This window comes from Lampetra fluviatilis, chromosome 38, assembly GCF_964198595.1.
Source record: "Lampetra fluviatilis chromosome 38, kcLamFluv1.1, whole genome shotgun sequence".
NCBI lineage: Eukaryota > Metazoa > Chordata > Hyperoartia > Petromyzontiformes > Petromyzontidae > Lampetra > Lampetra fluviatilis.
In genome coordinates this window covers 7983956-8006336 of record NC_136312.1, presented here as the reverse complement: position 1 = coordinate 8006336, position 22381 = coordinate 7983956, and the positions used below count along the sequence as shown (strand labels likewise).

Below are 22381 nucleotides of genomic sequence, written 5' to 3'. Positions count from 1 at the left end.
CTCACTCTGGAAATATGGTTAAGTGTTGAGTCTAGTGAGGCTGATTTTAACATTGTCAACAAGTAGTGGCAACGCCACGAATCTCACACATTGCTGGAGTGCGTTTTGCAATGAGACGTTGCGACACTTCAAGAAAACCGATGCCGGGATGATGCCACAGCAGTTTGGGGTGTTTATTTGAGGGAATATACAGTAATATGATTTCAAATTAGTATTACATGTCCTTTATTGTAACAAGTAAAGGACATTTTGTGCACTTTAAAATATTCCACTTGTTAGGTAACTTTTGCTTTTATTATTTTCAATTATTTTTTTATTTTATTTGACTAGTTACATTTTTATTGTGTTTTTGGCTTTATTATCAATTTATTATTTTTCATTTTATTATTTTTATTTTCTATCTACGTGACTTTACGAAAAGAACCAATACGTAAAACATTCAAATATTATTTACACAATAAACATTAAGCGACACCATTACATTGAATGGATGACTTAATAACAAATATACCTTCAATAATGTTCAATTAAATAAAACATTTTTTTTTTTAATTCAAATAAATATTGGCCATTTGTTACTGTGGGAACCAAAGGGACCTCGATGCAAAAGCATACGGTTAAATAAAAAAAACGAAGTTCAAGTTAATTTATTAGGTATAGCCCTGTGAGCAATTCGGCTCTTGAATCGGGTGCAACCGCAACAAACAAAAAACATGAACAAGAAAACATCTTAAAGTGACTGTGCAAACAGAAAATCAAGAAAAGACAGCAAAATATTGCAGAAAAAGCACCGTACACCAACGCTGTGTACAAAAATCCCAGTGGGATGCAAGTCAAAATGAACAGGCAACGCTGCCTTCCCTATACGATCTCACGTATCTCGTTGCAATACTCATACGAAACGTTCCACACAAACGCGAAGCAAGAACATGTGTAATTATCCTCATTTTTCCCGCGTTATTTGAAGCGACAACAACAATTTAATTCTAGATTTGAAGCTTTCGTGATTGCAAGAATTCATACTCTTAAGTTTTTTCGGTAAAGCCACGTAGGTAAAAATAAATAATAAAATAATAGAAATACTAATAGAAAATAATAAATATCGACGTTTCGGAGGCAACACAAGTCTCCGTCATCAGGTGGGACTGTCACAGCTAAAATTCGTATTCTATCAAGTGAGGCAAAATTCCAAGAGACAAGCTCTTAAATACAAGTTAAGGGAGGGGAGGGACTTATCTGAATGTGGTAGCCAATGAATGGAACGTATTGGGGGATGGGCGGGGCTAAAATAGAACAATTATGTGTTCAACAACAATAACCAAAAGCGCGCCAAGGCATGAGATGGAGAGAGAGAGCGCGCGCGTGCTTCCCATTGGTCCGTCGGGCGGGTGGGGGAGGAGTCAATGGTTCGGCGTCGCCTCGACCAATCGGAAGCGGCGTTACGAAACGGGAGGCGCGCGCGCGCGCCAGCAGGAAGAAAGTTTGGCCGCCCTCGGTTGCGAGGCCTCGCTGTCGCAACTCGACTGGAGCTCGTTTAAACATCGTTTTAATTATTATTAAAGCCGTTCGTGACAATTCCCCTACCCCCATATATATAAATAAGTGAGAGAAAAAACATTGGGTGCGTGGGCGCGGTGTGTTTGTGTGGGAAGGAGGAGGTTTTTAAAATAAAAATTACAAAAAACAAGTAAAAGTGATCGTTATAAGAGGAGGCTTGAGGAGGAGGATGAGCGAGGCGGCGATGCAGCAGGGCCCGCCTGCCAAGGTGCGCAGGACGGAGGCGGGAACAGAAGGCGGCGAGGGAGACAACGTGAGTGGATGAGTTTATTTATCTCTGCCCCGTTATCTTCAAATCTATGAATGATAATTACCACCACCACCACGAGTGGACGTAGAGGCGGGCGGGCGTGCCACATCGGATCGCCACTCACACGTGTAGGCCCACGATCGCCTCCTTTGTTGGTTACAAACCGTGCGTCTGTGTGTGTTGCGTTAGGTAGGGGGAAGTAACAAAAAGTACGGTGGGTTACCCCCCCCCCCCACGTGTTGGTTTGCCTTGTTCGCTCATCGTCAGCAGCATCAGACACGATCATTCCACTGCTGGATGAGGGCCTCCATCCACCCCCCTGTCATCTCAAAAGCCGTCGCTAAGCGTTGCAAGTTCTGCGATGTTGACTGACAATCCCCCTCAAGTACCTGCACGCGAGATTACTTAATCGCTCCATCTCCCGCGGTTGATGTTCTAATTTTTTTTTTTTACCGTCGGATCCACGAGCTTGCAATCCCCGTCTAGTGTCGTGCCACATGCCGTGTTGCCCAAGCCCACACTCTCGTTTCTTATTAGTTTGAAGGATGTCATCAACACGTGCGTGTTCTCTAATCCACGTGGCCCCAATTCATGTCTTTGGATGTCATTCTGAGCATGCATTTGTCCGCGCTTCCTTAGCGCACATTTTAGTAAGATGTTTCCTTGTTAACTTGTGTTGATATTTTATCTCCATTTCTAGAAGTTTTAATTGTCAACATTCGAGTGGCGAGATGTTAATGACCTCGCTTGGTGTACAGAAGTGCATGGGTTCGACCCCATGACGCCTGTATATTTGCAAATTTCATGTTCTCCGCCTGGTTGCGCATTTAGAAACATGCGTTTAGAGTATTTGGCTGCTTTAAATTTCCACACATAAGCTACTTTGTGAGCTTATCATTTGTGATAGCCAGGTCGTTTCTGATAAATAGCTGTATAGCTCAGTGGGCCTTACCTGGTAAAATAAAAATCGTATCCACGATTGGAGAAAAAAAAGCAGCGGGACTGCTCTCATTCCTGTCAGCGTCCCAGAGCTAATTTGGAAATTCCACATTACTATGGCGGTCGGAAATTCCATATTCCTATGGCCGGACGTAATATGTTGATAGTGGTATGGACCTAAGGCCCCCACATAATTTCATACAATCCGCGTCCATACCCCAGGCCTACCACTTTTAAAACTCCCAGCAAATGATATTTATCCAGAACTGCAAGTTTCTTAGCGGCACTAATCGGCTCCTATAGAGGAATATTTTCGATGTGACAGGACAGTTTTTTTTCTAATCGTAGCACGTGCAGTAAATATGGTCCTTTTTTATTCCCAGTAGATGCAATCCTTTGGTATTTTTCTGGTTATTTTTGGAAAATGCTCAGGTGTGTTCATGTTTGACCCACTAAAGTTATTTGAAAGTCATAACCGCTATCTCATGACAGCTTCAGCCTTCCCACGAAGTGGTATATCAACCCTACAGACCCCGGCGTCGACCAATGAACTTAATTTTAACCAAGTAGTGTATTGTTTTTGGCCCCTGCTATGGGAATGTCGATTGTCCACCACTGGCTTTGGGGTATGGTTGCTATGCCACATTACTTTTTTGAGCAATTATAGATTTGGACTTTTTTCTACTTTGTTATTTATACAACTACGTGACCACCTATTCAATGAATCGGTTAGGCTCCATTACGCTTTAAAAATCAGATTTTCCAGGCATGTTTTTCTTCGGATATGTCACGAAGTAATCTAACCCCTTTGAAGGAGATATCACAAGACTGCCATGGAGATCTCAAGTGACTTCTGATCCATCAATGTGCAGCAATTTGCCACCTGCTCTGCTTCAGAGAGTAATGTTTGTCACATGACAGTTTGGCCGATCATTTTTCATGAACACATTTTTATTTAATGTAATGGGTTCTTTTGTTCATTTATTGATAACTGGCCTCACCATACCCTGCACAATTGAACACCCATTTTAATTACAGGCAGCTATCAACATTCAAATCCAAGATCTCAGTGATGTCAGCACAGCGCTCTGACCTCTACGTCACCTGGTCAACTCGAGACACTGATGACTTGGCACGCGAATCAATTCTGCATCTTTTGGCATTGTTTGCCAAGACTGGTTGTGAGCTGCAATGTGCATTGGTTGCCCTCATAATCTTCTCTCAGATACAAATGCCTCATCACTGTAATTTGGTTTGGGCTTGCTGTTGAATATAGTTGTGATTTCATCTGAACTGGTTTGTGTGTTATTAAAAGACGGTTTCAATATTTATCCAAATCTTTGCAAAATGAACATGGTGTATGCAGCACACAAAGGTGATAAGAATTATATTGTAATATGTGGTGGAACGGTAGCACTGTGGTTTGTGTGCCATAATATTAACTTAAGCTAGTATTTATAGTCACGGCTAACATCAATCTCGAGTTTTACTAGATCCCCCCCCCCGCTGCTTATACAAATCGTAAATAGTAAAATGTATGTGGCTCAGTGGTGGGCCAAAGAGGGCATTGTATTACTGTGCATATATGCTCCCCACTTTCACCAACCTGTACTGACCATGGTGGTGTAGTATGATCAAGTAACCTCCACAACCCCATACAGCATGGGCAAGCCTTCATCACCAATGATTTATTTATTGCGATATAAGAGTATGTTGTCTGTATGTATGTTGAACCTCTTTCACATGCGTACATAGCCAACCGTGCTAATCGGAGGTGTATTGTATGTGATGGTGTTGCAGTGCCACTTGGAATACATTTTATTACTAATGGAACTTAAATTGCAGATGCATTTCTTTCTAATATCCTTGTATTATGTATCTGTGTTAGTACCCACAGATATAGAGTACAGTATATAAATGTCAGTGAAAATTTGATATCTGCACTAACTGTATTTGTGTAGTGTGGGTTATTGATATACACTTTATCACCATAATAATGCACAATATCTTCAATGACATGATACAAAAAAATTAGAGATGCACATTTTAATACCTTTGTAATGATTGTCATATGAACTTGCTTTGTGCATATATGTACACCTTTGTAATGGCTATATCCTTCCTTTTTACTGTTCATTTTAGATTAAAATCTGCAATTTATTAGTGGCAAATTACAACAAAGTTTACTTTCCGAACGTTATCTCCTGGGCTCAATCAGTAACCTATCTTGACTTAAATGAATAATTAAATATGCGTCAATCACACACAGCATCGGATGTTATTGAAATTATGTCTGTATGTCCAGTGTAAACAATAGAGGTTATTTTATCTTTGTCTTGCAGTTATTTTAGGGAAGCCTGCATTATTTACTCAAAGTGATTGTAACTGTCAAAAAGTAAAAACCCAATGTAATCGACGCATCTGTTAATGGCGTTCAGTCATTAATGTGGAGGAATATAAATGTTGTGGATTCTATTATAGATTTGTTGGCAGACAATCTAGTTATGTTTTTCCTAATCAAATAATTTCACTTTGGATGTATATAGCCTCAAAATGTGTACACACCTCACAACACTATACAAAACAATGATATATTTTATAGAGGCAGTCAGTCATGGACAGAGGTAAAAAGGAAGGTCTTAAGCCGAGGCATGAACAGAAGGTGGCAAAGCATGGACACGTGTGGGAATACAGTCCCAGACCATGGGAGCAACAGGAGAATTGAGCTATCTCCCACTGAATGAAAGTTGGCTGAGGTGTCTGACTGAAAGCCGTGGTAGCCGGAGAAGAGGATGTGTAGAGGGGATTAGAGTGGCATGAGACGGGGTGAGGTGGGTAGCGGTGAGCGTGGAGGATATGTATTTTACTTTTTCACAAAATGTACGTTAAATTGTACGGTTATATTTTTAAAGTTATTTGCCTTAGAAGATGATTAGCCGTGACATATTTTCCAGGAAAACTGTAAATGTTGTGGTGTGCTACAAGTGACGATAACGCAGAGTAAATGGTCTTACCGCGTGATGTGTGGGGTCACTGATAACCCCAATTATTAATCATCTTGTATTTTATTATCAAATCTGAAATTGCTGTTTCATATATGCACATTAAATTAAGAAACATGTGAAATTTTTGTTTTAAGGCTAAACAAAATGCTATTCTCTCCGACTATGAATGCACAAATAGCATTCTTAAACATGCTTTAAATGTACGTATTTCCAAAAAAAATAATTTCTTCAGAACGTTTAGTGCACTACAAAGTACTTCAATGTGCCTAGTATATTTGAGATATTTTTTTCACTTTGTGTGCACTTAAATCACTTGCCAAAATATATCCTCTATTTAAACGGGCAATACTTGCATGTCTTTGTTAAAACACTTTTTTTATTGTGTACTCTGATTACAATTTTTTTCATTGCTGAGTTTTGAGAAAAGAACCCAAAAGTACAAGTCTCTCCTTTAGATTAACATCTTTGAAAGATATGCATGTCAAGCAGTTTTGTTTTTTTATTTTCAAACAATAGCTGAGGCTGTTAATGTAATCTGATGAAATGCTATACACATTGATAACACCTGTTGACTGATGAACTGATTGCAATTCCTAACTGTTCCAGGGACCAACCGATAAGGTCCTGACCTCTGCCACCAGCAATGAGGGTGAAGTCGCAGATGCCAAGAGTACTGCACCCAGCAGCCCAACCACACTCCCTAGCACCCAGGCTCCTGTCCCTGCTGTTCAAGAACCCATTATGTCTTCCAGCACACAGGTAAGGTGAAGTGTCACTTGGCAAAGCATTTGCCCCTCTCAAAATGTCAATTTAAACTAGGTTCCTGGGGCGGTGCTTATCCCCATTTTGTTAGGGTCAAAACAATGCATTAATACAATGATGAAAATGTATTCTTAACCCATGCATGGATTTACATTCCCAAGAATAATACATTATTATTGATACGCAAATGTTGTGTTAAAGCTGGACTGATGTGACACAGTGAAACGAGAAATGTTTTGGAGAGAGAACGAGACGGATAAAATGGGACAATATGTACAACGTGGACGCTCAAAAGACACAATAGACAAAACAGTTCAATAAGACGGTTCTAAAATAAACCGTACAGATGAGACAAAATACAGCATTAGACGGTAAAACGATAAATTACAGACTCGCCACAATTTAAGGCTGTATGTGAAGAGCACCGCACTACCACGCTCACCACTGTGGTCGCCCCTTGTGCCCCATCCGGTAGGGTCAAACGCAAAAGGCTCTGGAGGAGATCGACGCCTGCCAGAATGAAATCGATGCTCTCAACGAGCAGGCGAGCGAGGAGATCCTGCGCGTGGAGCAGAAGTACAATCGCCTGCGTAAGCCACACCTGGAGCAGCGGAGCGAGCTCATTCGCAAGATCCCCAACTTCTGGCTCACTGCCGTATCCTTCAGTGACCTTTAACGTTCGTTTTGTTTGCAGGGGAAGCGTATTGTAAGTATGCTTATACATGCCAGCCAAGCATTGCAAAGTATCCCTCACTCAAATCAAATGAGTGAGGGGTGGCACAAATCTCCATTTACAATCCTGAGCCAGTGTTGGAAATTTGCCATTCTTGGTGGAGGGGGAGGTTATCGAAGTCATTTCACAGACCAACTCTAGGTGGGTTTCCTCAAAGAAGGAATTTATCAGCCCTGGATTGGTGATGTGTTAAGCCGACTCTTCAGTTGCAATTAAACTCAGGTCTGCTTTTCAGTGCCACACTTGTCAAGTTAAATTGCCTTAGCATCGGACATTAGGCCACAAGTTATTTAAACCTGGCAGTCATATTTTTAGGAGAAACATCCCATGAAATTGTGAAGAGTGTTGGCTCTGGAGGCTCGGGAAGTGATCCAGACTGATGAGTTTGTAACATTCTAGAACATGGCTCACAAACTCTTTGGTTCTTTCGGTAAAGTCACGTAGGTAGAAAAAATAATAGATCACGATGTTTCGATCGCAACACAAGCAACCGTCATCAGATGTGAAACAAACAGCAGGTGGACTGCTGTCGTAGGAGGACAGCAGTCTCCTATGACAGTAGTCTTCCTGCTTCAAATCAAGAATGGCTCACTAAACATTGTATTTGTTTATTTCATTGCATGTAGAGCTGAATGTAAATCTGGATTTGTGCTATAATATATTAGAGATTCATTCTGCAGTTATATATTATACTGGCTATCCTTAAAGTTTACTAATAAAACTGAAACTTGATAACAGCAGACAAATTTGGCAAAGATGCTAACACTAATTAAGCTCAATCATTGACTGCTTAGATCAATACACTTGTTTGGTCAATTTTCTGAGACAAAAGCACTGCTTTTGTATGGATGCATATATTGAACATAGCTAAGACAAAAGGATATGTTGTAAGAAGCAAGAGGGTAATGCAGCAAAATTTTTTGTTTCAATATGTGTGTGCTTCCTACCTTCAACCCACACTGACCAGCAGGGTGAAGTGTGGCCAAATAACCCCCCACAACCCCAACAATGATGGGACCCTCGGCGAGAAGCAGATTGACATAAGTGCTGTGCATGTATGCCATAGGTGTCGTAATCACACGTTGCACTAAATTCAACATGGATTTCCATTGCTTTTTAGCTTCCTTAACTCTTCCAAGTTTCTAAATCACCCGCAGATCTCCCCATTGATCGATGAGACTGATGAAGAGGCTTTCCATCACATGACGAAGCTTGAGGTACTTTTTCCTGTCTGATGGGTATTGCTTTCAACGTCAATGTTCAGTGCATGTGTGGGCTCAGAAGGATGGATTAGCAGCCCTGAAAAATATATTATAGATTATGAAAATTAGCAACACTAATTGCCAAGTTTTCACCATTTTAAGCACGTGACTTTTATTAAGATGATTGTATTTTTAAATCCTCATGAGCTATCTTGGTGTATTGTGGGTAATGAGATAATACATCACGGGGTGCCAACGTTTCGTCACTTAATTAAAATTACATTAAATGACATCAGCCATTAGGCCTTCCCAACCAATTGGCCCGGTTTTTACTTCGTGTCATATTAGCAGGGTATGGCCTATGAAAAAATAACAATAGGTTTTATCCTTTCTGGCGATAAAACAGGTGTTAAGATGTTCAAACACCAAACAGAAACCTTTTGCAAGGAATCATGTCTGCATTAACAACACGTACTTAAGGTAAACTTGCAAACAATCATGCTCCGATAATATGTGCATTGTCCTTGAAACTGATTGGCGTACACCAGAGACAGCCTTCTTTAAGTCCTAGTTTCACCAGACATATCAAGTCTGGATACAGACACTGATGAGACAAGGCCCTAAATAAGGCTGTCTCTTCTTTAGGGCCTTTAAGGACAATGCACATATTATCAGAGCATGTTTGTTTGTTGGCATGTTCACCACAAGTACGTGTGGTTAATGCAGACATGATTCCTTGCAAAAGGTTTCTATTTAGTGTTTGAACATCTTAAAACTTGTTTTATTGCCAGACAATGGTTAAATTTATCATTTTTTTATACTGTACTTTGATCCTGGCAAAAAAGTCCCAGGGTATGGCCTGATACACAAATACTAAAAGCAACATGATTGCGTCCCTATAACGCCTTGGTAACTCAGCAAATGTTGCTTATCTGGCCAAATGCTGTTGGAAAAACATGGTCTAGAATGGCTGTTGGCTAATGAGCTTTAATGTTAAGTGATTTTTGGAGATTATACAGACCCTTGTCTTAATGCTGTTTTGAGAAGGTGAGGGTAATGCAGTTCTCAACCTTTTTCAGGTGGAGGAGTTTGAGGATATCAAGTCTGGATACAGAATAAAATTACACTTTGCTGAAAACCCTTACTTTGAAAATGACATCGTCACAAAAGAGTTCCACCTTGGATCAGCAGGCAAGTTCAGGTTTACTTACACCAAATTTTTTGACAGTTTCCTCATTTAACTGCCATATTTAGCTACATTTTCATTAAAATATATTTTTTATTAAATCAGATGTATTTACCAAGTATTACTGTTAGGCAGCTGGCAAAATTATTTGATGTATTTTACAACCCTTTGTCAAGTCACTGCTGACTATAAGGCATATCTATGAGAGCTCGAACAGAGGTTGGTTTGACCATACTTCACCACATTGGTCAGTGCAGGGTTGGTGAATGGGAGGGCCAAGGACTGATTCACGTATCCCACGCCAGTTTCATGGCGCAGTGCGTTAACCACTACGCCACCACTCCACCCCATTCACCACACCAATATCTGGCGGTGCGGTTGGTCACCTTGATTCAATATGCTGTGGACATGAATCAAAGGCTGTGTAAAGTAATTAAAAATGTGCACAATCAGCACGACACACTCCTGCCTGTACCTTTAAGCTAGTTGTAACACAACAATTGAAATAAGCATGTTTTTTCAATGTACTTTTTCGTCATTAACAAGATGGTGCTATTTTAAAGTTTCTTCAAGAAAGTTCCTTGCTAAGTCATAGACCATTCTAGGCAATATGTCAGTCAGCATAAGGATGCAGAGTACATTTGCGAGCAGGTGAGTTCAATCTTGATTTGAAGCTTTCGTGACTGCAGGAATACATACTCTTTGGTTCTTTCGGTAAAGTCACGTAGTTAGAAATAAAATAAAATAAAACAAATCACGATGACGACCGCTTGTGTTGCGATCGAAACGTCGTGATTTGTTTTATTTTATAATCTAACTACATGACTTTACCGAAAGAACCAAAGAGCAGGTGAGTTAAATATATTTGATAAAGGGGTAACCCTCAAATAAGTAATTTCTATTTTAGAAATAACGATGCTTTATATCAACGGCTGTTTGACATGAATTTGAAGCTTAAAAGATAAATTTTTTAAATAATACACCATCCAGAAAAGATGCAGCTCTTGTAGAGGCACCGAAACTGGTGTCCTTAGCTGTCGACCAAGAGCTTGCAGTGACATGTATACATTTACGTGTGTCGGCGAGTGTAAAAATCGATCTGAATGAACGCATCATTCATTTTCCAAATTACATTGAGTAACCGTGAAGTTAGTGGAGGGCGACACGATCCCTACCTTGGCTCACCGTGAATGTCGCGTGGCACTACAGGCAAGCCGGTGTCACAGAGCACGCCGATCCGGTGGAAGGCGGGCATGGAACTGACACGCCAGCACCCTCCGGCCGACACCAAGGGCCGTAAGCGCGGACACAGCAGCTTCTTCATGTGGTTCGGTGACCACAATGACCCGACCTCGGACGAGGTCGCAGAGGTAGGAATTGTGGCCTATGGACACCGTGGGTGACGTGCGTCTTGGAACGTGTGTGCAGTTGCAGCGCTTCAGAGGCAAGAGTGGACAGAACGTTCTGCGAAACGCTTAAGTTCCGCGGGCGGTATGAGGTGGCTAATATGTGGCAGCACAGCAAGTGGGTTCGTGAAGCCATCTATGCAGTATAATGAGTCTCGTCTCTTTGTATGGTATGTGTGGGGGTGTTTTCCCCTGTGACTTCCTCGCATATGGAAAACACTCCTGAAAAAGTCCGCCAGATCTAGTAGTAGTGTGTAATTCTCAATACTATGTAGCGTCCATAGAGGGCAGTCTAATTGCGAAACTGCAGGAAAACCGCTTTCCATTTACAGTGGTGGGTCTTCTTTACCAGGAAGATAACCACAACCTGTGAATAGTTTTGCGTTTATAAAAAAAACACATTTGCATGTAGGCACACGTGTAAATATTTATTTATTAAAGCTATAACAAAACGCTATCAACATGTGTTTAATATTGTTTTAAAACGACGCGTAATATTTTTTTACGGGTACAGCTTATAGATAAAATGTTTATGTTTCATGTTTTTATACTTGTACACAATTAATATTTATGTTAGAGTAAAACATGATGATTTACATTTGTAAATATAGTTTATTTAAACAAATATGAGATATGCTGTTTCTTGAAATAATAGATCTGATCAAATCGTTTCCAGTGAAACTCCTTGACCATAATGAAGTGCCGTTTGTCCCAAAAACAAGAGAGCTTTGTCACTATGTGGACCCAGTCACATTCAGAAATGACAGTAAAACCTTGGATTGCGAGTAACTTGGTCTGCGAGTGTTTTGCAAGATGAGAAAATATTTTAAATAAATATTAATTTTATAAACGAGTGAAGTCTTGCAATACGAGTAGTACGTATACGCTTTGTCTGCCGAGCGTTACAACTGATATACGAGTGCTTTGGATTACAAACACGTTTCCCGAACGAATTATGCTTGCAATCCAAGGTTTTCCTGTACATCCATCTTTGTGAAGTACAAATTAAAGAGACCAGATTACATATCATTAGAACTGCTATGTGTCATAAACATTTTACAATATTGTTATATTTTGGGCAATGGTGCTTCTTCTGGAGATAGATTGCAGGTAGATTGTCTTAAAGCACCATTAACAGTGACACCTTCAATTTTGGAGAAACTTGAAAAATAATTGTTGTGAATTTCTATAAACATTTGCCATTTAATAGAGTGCTTTGTCTGCCATTGCAGTTTTTTGCAGTACTTGTGTTTGTGTGTGTGTCCAATCCTCCATTAAAAAAACAATAATAGCATAGTGAATCATGTTTTATTTATCAATGTCCATCTCATCCAATGTTATTTGTGCACCTGATCACAATGCAGCAATACCCAGGTTGTCACCTGGTAAGCTGAGTAAGATTTAATTTTAAAGTGTGCATTGAGGCCTTGGCGGTGTGTGTTCTGCTGGCAGGTTCTTAAGGACGACATGTGGCCCAATCCCCTTCAATATTACCTTTTGCCCGACAATGATGGAGAGAATGGCCTTGACAGCGAAAGGTGAGCACTGTTCAATACATAGCGAATTACGTTGTAAAGCATGTCATCTGCAGGTGCCCATTCAATGACTATGGCCACAAAAGTCATACATTTTGGCTAATCATTAGACCACAACAATAAGACAATGAAACATAACACAATGCTAATGAGCACAGTTAAAATATAATTGGGAAAAAATACAAAAAATAAATGTATTAACTACCCCAATGCATGACTCTTATAGAGGGTTCTTGAGTGTCGGCAGGGCTTCCTTGGATAAGTAACTCATTATCATCACTCCGTGCATGCATACAAGTTAATGTTTGTCGGAAACTGTTCCGTGAACTTGACAAAAAAGCAACATTCACCACTACACTCGCTTCCACATGGTCACGATGGTGCAAATATTTTCCCTTTCAGTGAAGAGGGGACGGTGGATGACTCGGTGGTGATAATTGACGATGAGGATGACGACGACGACGATGATGACAGCGATGGTGACGTGCAGGAGATTGATGATGATGACGGTAAGCCGAAGCCCGAAAAGTCACTCTCTTGTGCCTGTAGGTACAATCGGCAAGGCAATGCTCTTGTTGAACCAACTAAACTAAGCAGTGACATGCACAGGCAACTTCACAGATTAAATCAATGTACCAGACAGTGATGGGTGTGTTATTTTACATTGGACATTCATATTTTTTTATGTAAGCGCTTGAGCAGCGAGTTTTATGCATCTGCTTCTGATATCTTTAAAATGAAAAATCAAAGACAAAAGTGCCTGCCTCCCAAGTGAGCATTGGGCAGTGCTCATCTCAATCAAGATTTGAAGTTTTCGTGACTGTAGGGATCCATACTCTTTGGTTCTTTCGGTAAAGTCACGTAGGTAGAAAATAAATTAAATCACGGCAACAATTGCTGTGGTTGTCCCACCTGATGACGGACGCTTGTGTTGCGCCCGAAACGTCGTGATTTAATGTATTTTATTTTATACCTACGTGACTTTACCGAAAGAACCAAAGAGTAGTGCTCATCTCCTTTAGTAGCTCTGAGCCGTTGGTGGAAATTCCACATTCCAATGATAAGGGCCAGTTCTGTCTCCACAGGTACACAACCACTGTTGACTGTAAAGTAGTACTCCTTTAACGAACCGCAGGGGGGTGATGGGCTGAATAGTTAACCTGATCAAATGTGTCATAAATGTAGCCTTATACTCAGGAAGTTTAATATAGAAGCTGGTCTTCTGTGTCTTGTGTGAGCAGATGATGCCCTGGAGTTTGAAGATGTTGAAGATGATGGGGAAGTGCTCATTGAAGGTGAGAGTCATATTCTCAAAGTATGTTTTTATCTGCAGCATTTACATATATGTGTGAAGAGGGCAGCAGGGTGGCAGAGTTGGAACACTTGTGCTTTGACAAGAAGGTCTTGGGTTCGATTCTTTGCTTGGGTGCATTTGTGTGGAATTTGTATATTCTCCCCCTGTGTTATGCATGGATTTCCTCTTGGTGTTTTATTTTCTTCCCATAGCAAAACAATTCATGCACTGTAACTGGTTTTGGCCAAACACCCAAGTAAAATATTACCTGCAAATTACTCAATTGTAATTACATGTAGCAACTTTGCTGGCAACTCCAAAAACTTGGCAAGACCCTCCTGAAAAAGGTGTGAAACCCAGTGAGGCTTTTTTCTGGGTAAAACAAGCATAATCATGAGCAAAACAATTACACTGAATGTTATGTCTTTCACTATTTGCCTTGTGCCTGGACACATTCTGTTGAACAAGAAGTAACCAGAACGTTATTCCACCAGAAATTCAATAATGGTATGTAAATTATCATGTTGATTATGATGGCATATAACATCATGTGGAACGATCAAAAACATCAGGAGAGCTGCACAGCACAACCCTGAAAAGCAACGCAATAATTGTGCTCCTCTAAAAATGATCACTTGTGTCTCTTTAGACGATGATGACAAAGGAGACGAGGGTCATGTGGAAGTGCTGGAGGGAGACGATGACGACGATGATGACGACGAAGACGACGACGATGACTTTGATGAAGATGATGGCGCGGCAGACAATGATAATCCAGGGGAAGAGGAGGAGGAGGAAGAGGACGGATAGACGTCGGCTGGACACACCCATGTACGTATCACGCAGAGAGCTATAACTTTATTAACCGTGCATTAGACTTGTTCACAGTCGTGATTAGTTGAGTTGAAGGCTTTTGCTCAAGAGCTGCTTGTTGGTATTTTAGCCTAGGGGTTCTTCTTGTGCTTTCATATACCTATGTTTCCTTTCCCAAAACATTTCAGAAAGCTACCATTTGCATTGCAAATTATCCAGAATGCACCCAGTCTCATCACATCTGGTTGTAGGTTAAACCTGGGTGGTCACAATAAAGGGTGCTTAAAAAAATGTTTTAACATCTTCTTGGTTCTTTCGGTGAAGTCACGTAGAAGGGAAATAATAAAAATAAAACATAATAAAATAATTCTCACGACGTTTCGGCCACAATGCAAGCAGCCGTCCTCAGGTGAAGAACAGGTCTGTCTTTACCGTCACGAAAGCTTTAAATCGAAACAGATATGTTGTTTGGGTTGCATATCTCTTTACCTTGCATAACACTGACATACACTTTGTCTCCTTTTACCCCAACAGCTGTCTTCATCGGTGCGAAAATTAAAGTGTTTTCAGCAATGGAATCCTTCACTCGTTTCCTCCACTGCACTTCTACCTATGAACCAGCGTGATATGGCGACCTTCTTTGTTGACGTGAAATCAAGGTTGACGTCAAACCATCAGACGCAAAAAAATGTTAATGTAAAAAAGTAAATTGTAGATTAAAATGCATATTTTGCTGTTATACATCACTTTCCAAGTAATACCATTCAAAGTTTATTTTTGTAAAATCGTATAAAAGTGAAAAAGCTCTTTTCATTTTTTTACCGTTTTATCACTAGGGTTTGTGATAGCCAAGCTAGTGTGTGTGTGTATATAAAGAGTATTTCGATAAAAGTAGCTTTCCAATGTGTGGCCCTTTTTAAGCAAGGATCACCTTTGTATTTTGTTGTATTAGCTCTTGATGTTTACGTTTGTGTATCATTACAGATGCCAGTCTTTATATAAAAATTTTGAAAGTTTAGAATTGTGTTCCACCATCAAAAGTAGAATTTTATCATGGAGAATATGGTGGTTAGCATCTGAGTTAGGCAGATTTTTGCCTAGTTTGGCAGCTTATTGGTATGTAGAGATCTCAAAACTAAAATTTTAATTAAGTGGAATGACACTTAAAACCCAATTGGTTGAGACGTAATTTAGTTAATTATCTCAAGGTCTGCCATCTGTCTCCATTTGCAACTTTTATTTTACCAAATATTCTTCCAAAGTAATTTTTATGAAATGTAAATGTACCATGCATAGTATTGATTTGAAGCTTTCGTGACTACAGGAATCCATACTCTTTGGTTCTTTCGGTAAAGTCACGTAGGTATAAAATAAAGTAAATCACGACGTTTCGATCGCAACACAAGCAGCCAACTACTGGATTATATTTTTTCCGCCTGAGGACGACTTCTTGTTTTGCGATCGAAACGTAATTAATTTAATTTTTTACCTACGTAACTTTACCGAAAGAACCAAAGAGTACGCATAGTATTGTTTTGCACCATACTGTGCCACAGTAGCGTGAAGCATTTGCTCCTGCTGTAGTCCAGAAGTCAAGCGAACGTGCAAGTGTCTACATCAGCAGTGGGCCCTCTGCCTTGTGGTGTAATTAGAAATTGATTGATTTACTGACCACCAGCCGACACGGAAACAATGTGTAGTTTGGTGCAACACATCACAGATAATGGGTCAACTGTTATTTAGACCACTGTTTGAAAATGTTAGCAAAATGTATGTATGTTTAATGTCTTTCGCACCGCATGTAGTAAACCGTGCTAATCAGAGGTGCGGGAGGGGGGATTGACAAATTATGATACTGGCACGTTATGCCTACTCAAGTGGTGTGTGTCCTTTGGCTTATTGTGCACAGAACTATAGTGGAAAATCGCTATCTCAACAACGTTTAAAGAGACTCAGAAATTGTTGGTGTAGTTGAATTAAATAATTGAAAATAAGCAAGCATATATTTTTCCCCTCTTGTTCATAATGCCAGTGGTATAAATTATGAGTGTTATAAAATAGTAATTTGTATTAGATGCTTTTCCCCTCTGCTTTTCTTCATTGTGCATTGTTTGCAATCACAGCAAAGGCATTCAAGGCAGATTTGTTAGTTGTGCTAAACTACATGGTTTTCGTGCTCCTTTAAGCATATCATTATTTGAAACATAAATATGCTATCAAAAATGATTCATCCTAGGGTACACAATTGAATAATTAGTCCAATAAAAGGTATCTTTAGAGGGGATAATTGTATTCTTTGTAAAATATTTTTGGACTTTAAATTTTACAATTTATATGTTCATTTCATATTGTATTTGAACCGAACGTTTCCATTCAAGCAATTACACGAATATTTGTTAAACATTTTTAGTAAATGGATGCTTACTGGACTTTTGCAACAGTCATTGAATTACGTGGGGTCACAGACAATTCCCATGGCTTTAGTAGTGACGTGAATAGCTCCCTTGAATTGCATTGGACATCGGTCATCTGTAATGCACGATTTTAATTCCCACCCAAATGAACCGTCGTGTTCCTACTTGTTTGCAACGCAGCTTCACAAGTGGTTATTTAACCGTCGAAGCATGTGCTGGTAGCCTGGAGGCAATTGTGGGAATCCATTTGAAAGTTTTAGTATTTTATCTAGATTTCTCTTGGGTTTTTTTATGCTACATTTTTCAGTTTAGAATAAAAAATTTATGTATAATAGTTAATACATCAGTTTAACATTTGTTAACCATTTATAAGTCGCGTACTTCTAACGGAATATTCGTCCTTTGTTGAAGCAGCAATCTCTGTCACATAGTGGACTTTTTTTTATCACCCCCGTAAAACATTCTTTGTCCCCTGCTACCAATTCAGGCTAAAGTTGGTAACAAAAAGCAGTACATGTTGTCGACCAAGTGCAGGAGCTAAACGTTGATTCCAGTGGCTGACTCAGCTTTGCTACAGATGCCGCGAATCGTAATTTAACTTTGTTTAAAAGCTGTAGACAGGAATGTACAGTGAATTTTCATTTCACATTTTGCTGCAACTTGCAGAGGTTGTTTAAGCCCCGGTTGGCAATTGGTTGAGCGCTTGGATGTATTCACCAAAGATGCGTGTGCTGTCTGCTTCACAGTGGGCGTTAAAAATCACGTGATCTTATTCAAAATAGAGTTAAGCCATGCGTGCTGCAATCACTGTCAAAATTTTAAAGGAGAAAATACCTGCAAATAACTTCGGGAAAAATCACATTGACATATACTTCCTGCTGGCAGACGATACCAATTTGCAGGCTGGCGCTGATTTATGGCTTGTTCTATGTAGCGACAATGGCCACTAGCTGTCCCCTAGGCTTGACTGCTATAATGGAATGGTTGAGTTGAGAAGAGATGTAAGGTGCTTTGACTTACCGAGTCATTTAAGCACTATAATGACAAGAACATTCAATCAGAAGCGTTATTTTGACTGGGGGAATTCGATGAGCTATGAATCTTTTTTTCACTGATATACAGTGTGGGTGGATCAATGGCATATAGCAAATGTGTGCTACCCGTCACTTGTTTTCATCTGTTTTAAACTTCTCAACCCTACAGGCTAAAAAAAATTCTGAGTTTTCTTTAGCCTTCGCTTAACTAAAATGTTTCCACAGCTAGTTGTGACGTTGCGGAGTGACTTGTTGGCTTAGCCAAAGCAGTTTGAACGTTCCTGCAATGGTCATTTTTTTAAGCGACCACATTTCATTGAGCTGCATTACTAGGCTTGTGGTGCTAACTAAATATGATTACCAAAACGTAGAAACGACAGCGTTCATCTAAATTGCACGTTGATGTGAAGTGTAGATTTAGGAATATTTAACATTTATGTAGTAAATCTGCCCAAGATTAAGCAAAAGTAGTTAATGCAAAGCTACATTAATATGATGGGTGTTATAATTAGATTTACTACACATTCAGTTTAATTTTATCTGTTTGGAATCTCAACGTTGCTCCTTGGGCAAGTCGCTAGATGGTTCAGGAGGCTAAAGTCAAGTCTGCACCGAGCCAGCACTTGTGACATTCTGGACTTGACACAAGTTTTATCCACCTACTCAGCCGAGTACTAAAGTGTGATAAGTTGATGGTCGTTGTACATCTCCAATCCAGCACTGTGGAGGCGATTTTGGATCGCACAAATATGAGACTCCCTGGGCGTCGAGGCTACAACACCTAGGCCTGCCAGGAGCAGCAAGTGGATTAATGTCCATCTGTTACCATCTACACGGGATAGTGTTGCTACCCCCCCCCCTCGCACGTATGGGTATTCTCCGGTAGCTCCGGTTTCCTCCCACACGTATAAACACTTGTTCTCAAGAAAACACCTTAATATATAGAGAACCACAGAGGTTGGGCAATAGTTGGTGCCGGCTCTCCAAACGTATCTTCCCTCTCGCTTTTCTGTAGTTCCTCGCGCATCTGGTATTAAAATGAGTTCAGTTAATTTGTAGTGCAGTAGAAGTAAGCCGCGCTTATATTCATAGTGTGGTTATATCAGAAGTTGTCCACCTTTATCTCCCACCACTGTAATATAAGCATGTGTTGCTTATTTATGAGAACTTCTAGTCTATTGCGTCTCGGGATACTCGAAAATGTTTTATCACGTCCCTCAAGAGGTGTTTGGAAGGTGCCACCACCTAATTGGCAGAATAAAGGACCTCGGCTCTGTGCTGCCACCCTTCCGGAGGGCAGTCCTCTCACCATGAGGCTCATGCCATTGGGTTCTGCGAGGACTTCGAACAGAAAAATCTTCTGTCATGGCATGACGTGGATAGAAAAAAAAAGTTGGGTAAATAATTGTGAAAAATGCAGCAAAGTAATGTATTTTTTTTATGTAATTGCGTAGCTTTGATAAGATAAGTGTACAGATCAGTTGTGTGTAGTTGGCCAGCAATGACCTGTTATTATCCCTTGCCACGTGCTCTTAAATTTAAGATTAAATATCAAATGTTAGCGTTATTACATACAAACATTGTATTTTAACATTGCAGCATCATGCAGTTTTATTTAACTCCTTTTAATTCGGGGTTTTCATTGATATTATTTAATACACCTCAAAGTCGTTTTATATTTAGTATTTGATATATTTACCGGTAATTACAATCGTGTAAACTTTATTTAAAGTATACTTTATACAGTTTACCTTTTCAGAGAAATGTTTTTGTTAATTAAAGCCGCTAGATGTTTCCGTTGTAAATAACATCGAATTCTTCGTTTGCTCTCTGTGCTCATCGCATTTGACACCTTGTAGGAGTGCTGGCTATGCTTGTGTATAGTGTGCAGCAAACCTTGTTTTCCATAATACTATTATGGATGATATTTGGTCGCGAAAGCCTACGTGTTAAACAAACACATTGTTAGCCTGAAAGTCTCGCCGTAATGTCGCCCCGCGGGTTGACTTCTGGAATTTGTTTTGGTGCATACAGCCTTCTCCATGGGACATCGTGTATTCAGTGTGGCAACAGAGTGGTTAGAAAATTACAACGGCAGCACACATCGTTGGCTAAAGCAGCGCGTTGGCATTTACAGTTGGAGGCTTCTGGTGGAAGTTTGGTGTCCACTGATTGACATGAATGGGATTTTTGTAAATAAATTATTATATGAAAGTTGTGCATCTTTTAGGAAGGGGGGGGGCGGGTGTTCTTTGACTAAGTTCACATTAAACAATTCAAGCAAATGTTTGGTTTTGCTTTTAATCATGCTGCAGTGCCACTTGTGCATTTTTTTTGTTGCTAACCGGCGTCATTAGCGTCAGGCATCGGTTGATTGTCTAGAACAGCCTGTGAATGTTTCGGGTCCTGTTTTAGGGTTGGAGCTAATGGATCTACATTTTTTTTCCAGAGGAGTATTATGCTGAGGTTGACTACTGTGCCGGAAATGTTTTAGAATTCACATTTACGAAACAGACGGTGATACAGATCCACACGAGTGGTTTCGAAAGTTAATATTTAATATTCCGAGAATTTCAGGTATTTTATACCATCGAACAATCCACCCCCACAACTCAATTGGTGATGCAGCAGTTGTGGAGAGTTTCCCATACCTAACCAGTGTGCTCATGACCGGCTCCTGTTTAACAGCAAAGGTCTCACTCCAAATCAGTCGAGCGCCATTATCTTTTCATAGCATGCGTTACGCTGTGTGGAAGCTACCTGGTCTCTCGCTCCGCATGAAGCTCCAGGTCTTCTCGGCCACGGTAATTCCCTCCTCTACGCTTGTGAAACGTGCACCCCCCTAATGGAACATCTTCGCCGGTTAGAAACATTTAGGCTGGCCTGCTAACAATCCATCCTGGGTTTAACCATATATGTGTGTGTGTGTGCGCGTCTAAGTCGATGTATTTCTATGTGTGTGGGTCAATGTCTGTGTGTAAGTCCATGTGTGTGTCTGCCTTTTTCGCCCGAGCAACGCAGGGTACTTACCGCTAGTTTAATAATAATTAAAAACCTTGACGGCTGTGCACTTACGTTGTGGCTAGAATGTATTTTATAAGAACCTTTGGCTCTAAAGAAAAATTTACTGCATTGGTTTTTCAAATTATTTGGTTCTTTCGGTAAAGTCACGTAGATAGAAAAATAATTTTAAAAAGTGAATAAAAATTATTTAAAAAAACAAATGTAGACTAGCCTGGTTCTTAATCGGATTGTACTGGCAGTCTATAATGTAGACTAGCAATGGTTATTAAACTGAGTGAGCGTACTGGCAGTCTATAATGTAGACTGTGGCCTGGTTTTTCAAACTGCAGGTTTACCCAAAACCGCATTACATTCGGCCATTCAAGTAATCTTTCACGTCACGTATAATGTGCGTACGCATGTTGATGTGACATCACATTTCTCAATTCCCACTCGTCACAAATGTCTGACCCCCCCCCCCCCCTAGGTGCGTGACGTCATTTATGGACGGCCCCTTAGTCACTTACCCGCGAGACTCTACGACTTCGTTTTATCAACGGCGGACCGGCGCATTGGAATTTAAATCCCCGCAATGTGCTCCCAATCGCCGAGAGGTCTCGCCTGGGTTATGCTGTCGCTTTGTAATGCTGCACCTAAAGCCTGGTACACACACACACAAGAAAAGCTAAACGCTAAATTGCAAAAAATTGGAGCAAATGCTTGCCACGTGAAGGTCACATTCGTGTTTGAAGCTGAGACTTTCCACTTTAAGAAAATGTTAAATAAAACATAACATGATCCGATAATGAGCATTATGTAATGTGCAAGGAACATAATACTGCTTTCATTACACAAGCTGCGTAAAATTAGCGGAGGACAGATTTGTGACTTTTTTTGTGTAAGCGGCAATTTTGCCGACCTAAGACAGAGAGAGATGTTCAGAGTCAGAAGTTTATTCCTCACCGAGTAGAGCCCATTGGACTAAGTTCTTGTTCAAGGGCAATTCGTCCGGCAGACGACATTGAAAGCCACGTTCATCTCGAATTACTTTTGCCTAAATCTATTCATATAAGTTACAAAAAATGTAGTGCGTAAAAATATCTGGTTATTATCATAAACAGTGTGCCTTCCACTCTCTCAGTAGTGCCCTACGCCGATTATCTTTACTCTAAGCTGGCCTATCAGCGTTCGAGAGAAAATCCAGTTAGAAATTAAGCCCTGATTGCATAACGTCTTAAGACTACATGT

At 40.2% G+C, this 22381-nt stretch overlaps 1 protein-coding gene across 1 annotated transcript; it reads left to right on the top strand.

Annotated features, from left to right (window-relative positions):
* The first annotated feature begins 1442 nt into the window (after positions 1-1442).
* On the top strand, positions 1443-21291 carry LOC144945611 (protein SET-like). Its single transcript, XM_078874133.1, has 11 exons — positions 1443-1810; positions 6358-6510; positions 6989-7168; positions 8386-8463; positions 9528-9639; positions 10844-11004; positions 12493-12578; positions 12978-13084; positions 13817-13870; positions 14519-14700; positions 15217-21291. Exons 1-10 carry the CDS (start codon positions 1727-1729, stop codon positions 14677-14679), a joined length of 1176 nt encoding a protein of 391 aa, XP_078730259.1. The 5' UTR covers positions 1443-1726; the 3' UTR covers positions 14680-14700; positions 15217-21291.
* Positions 21292-22381: the final 1090 nt, after the last annotated feature.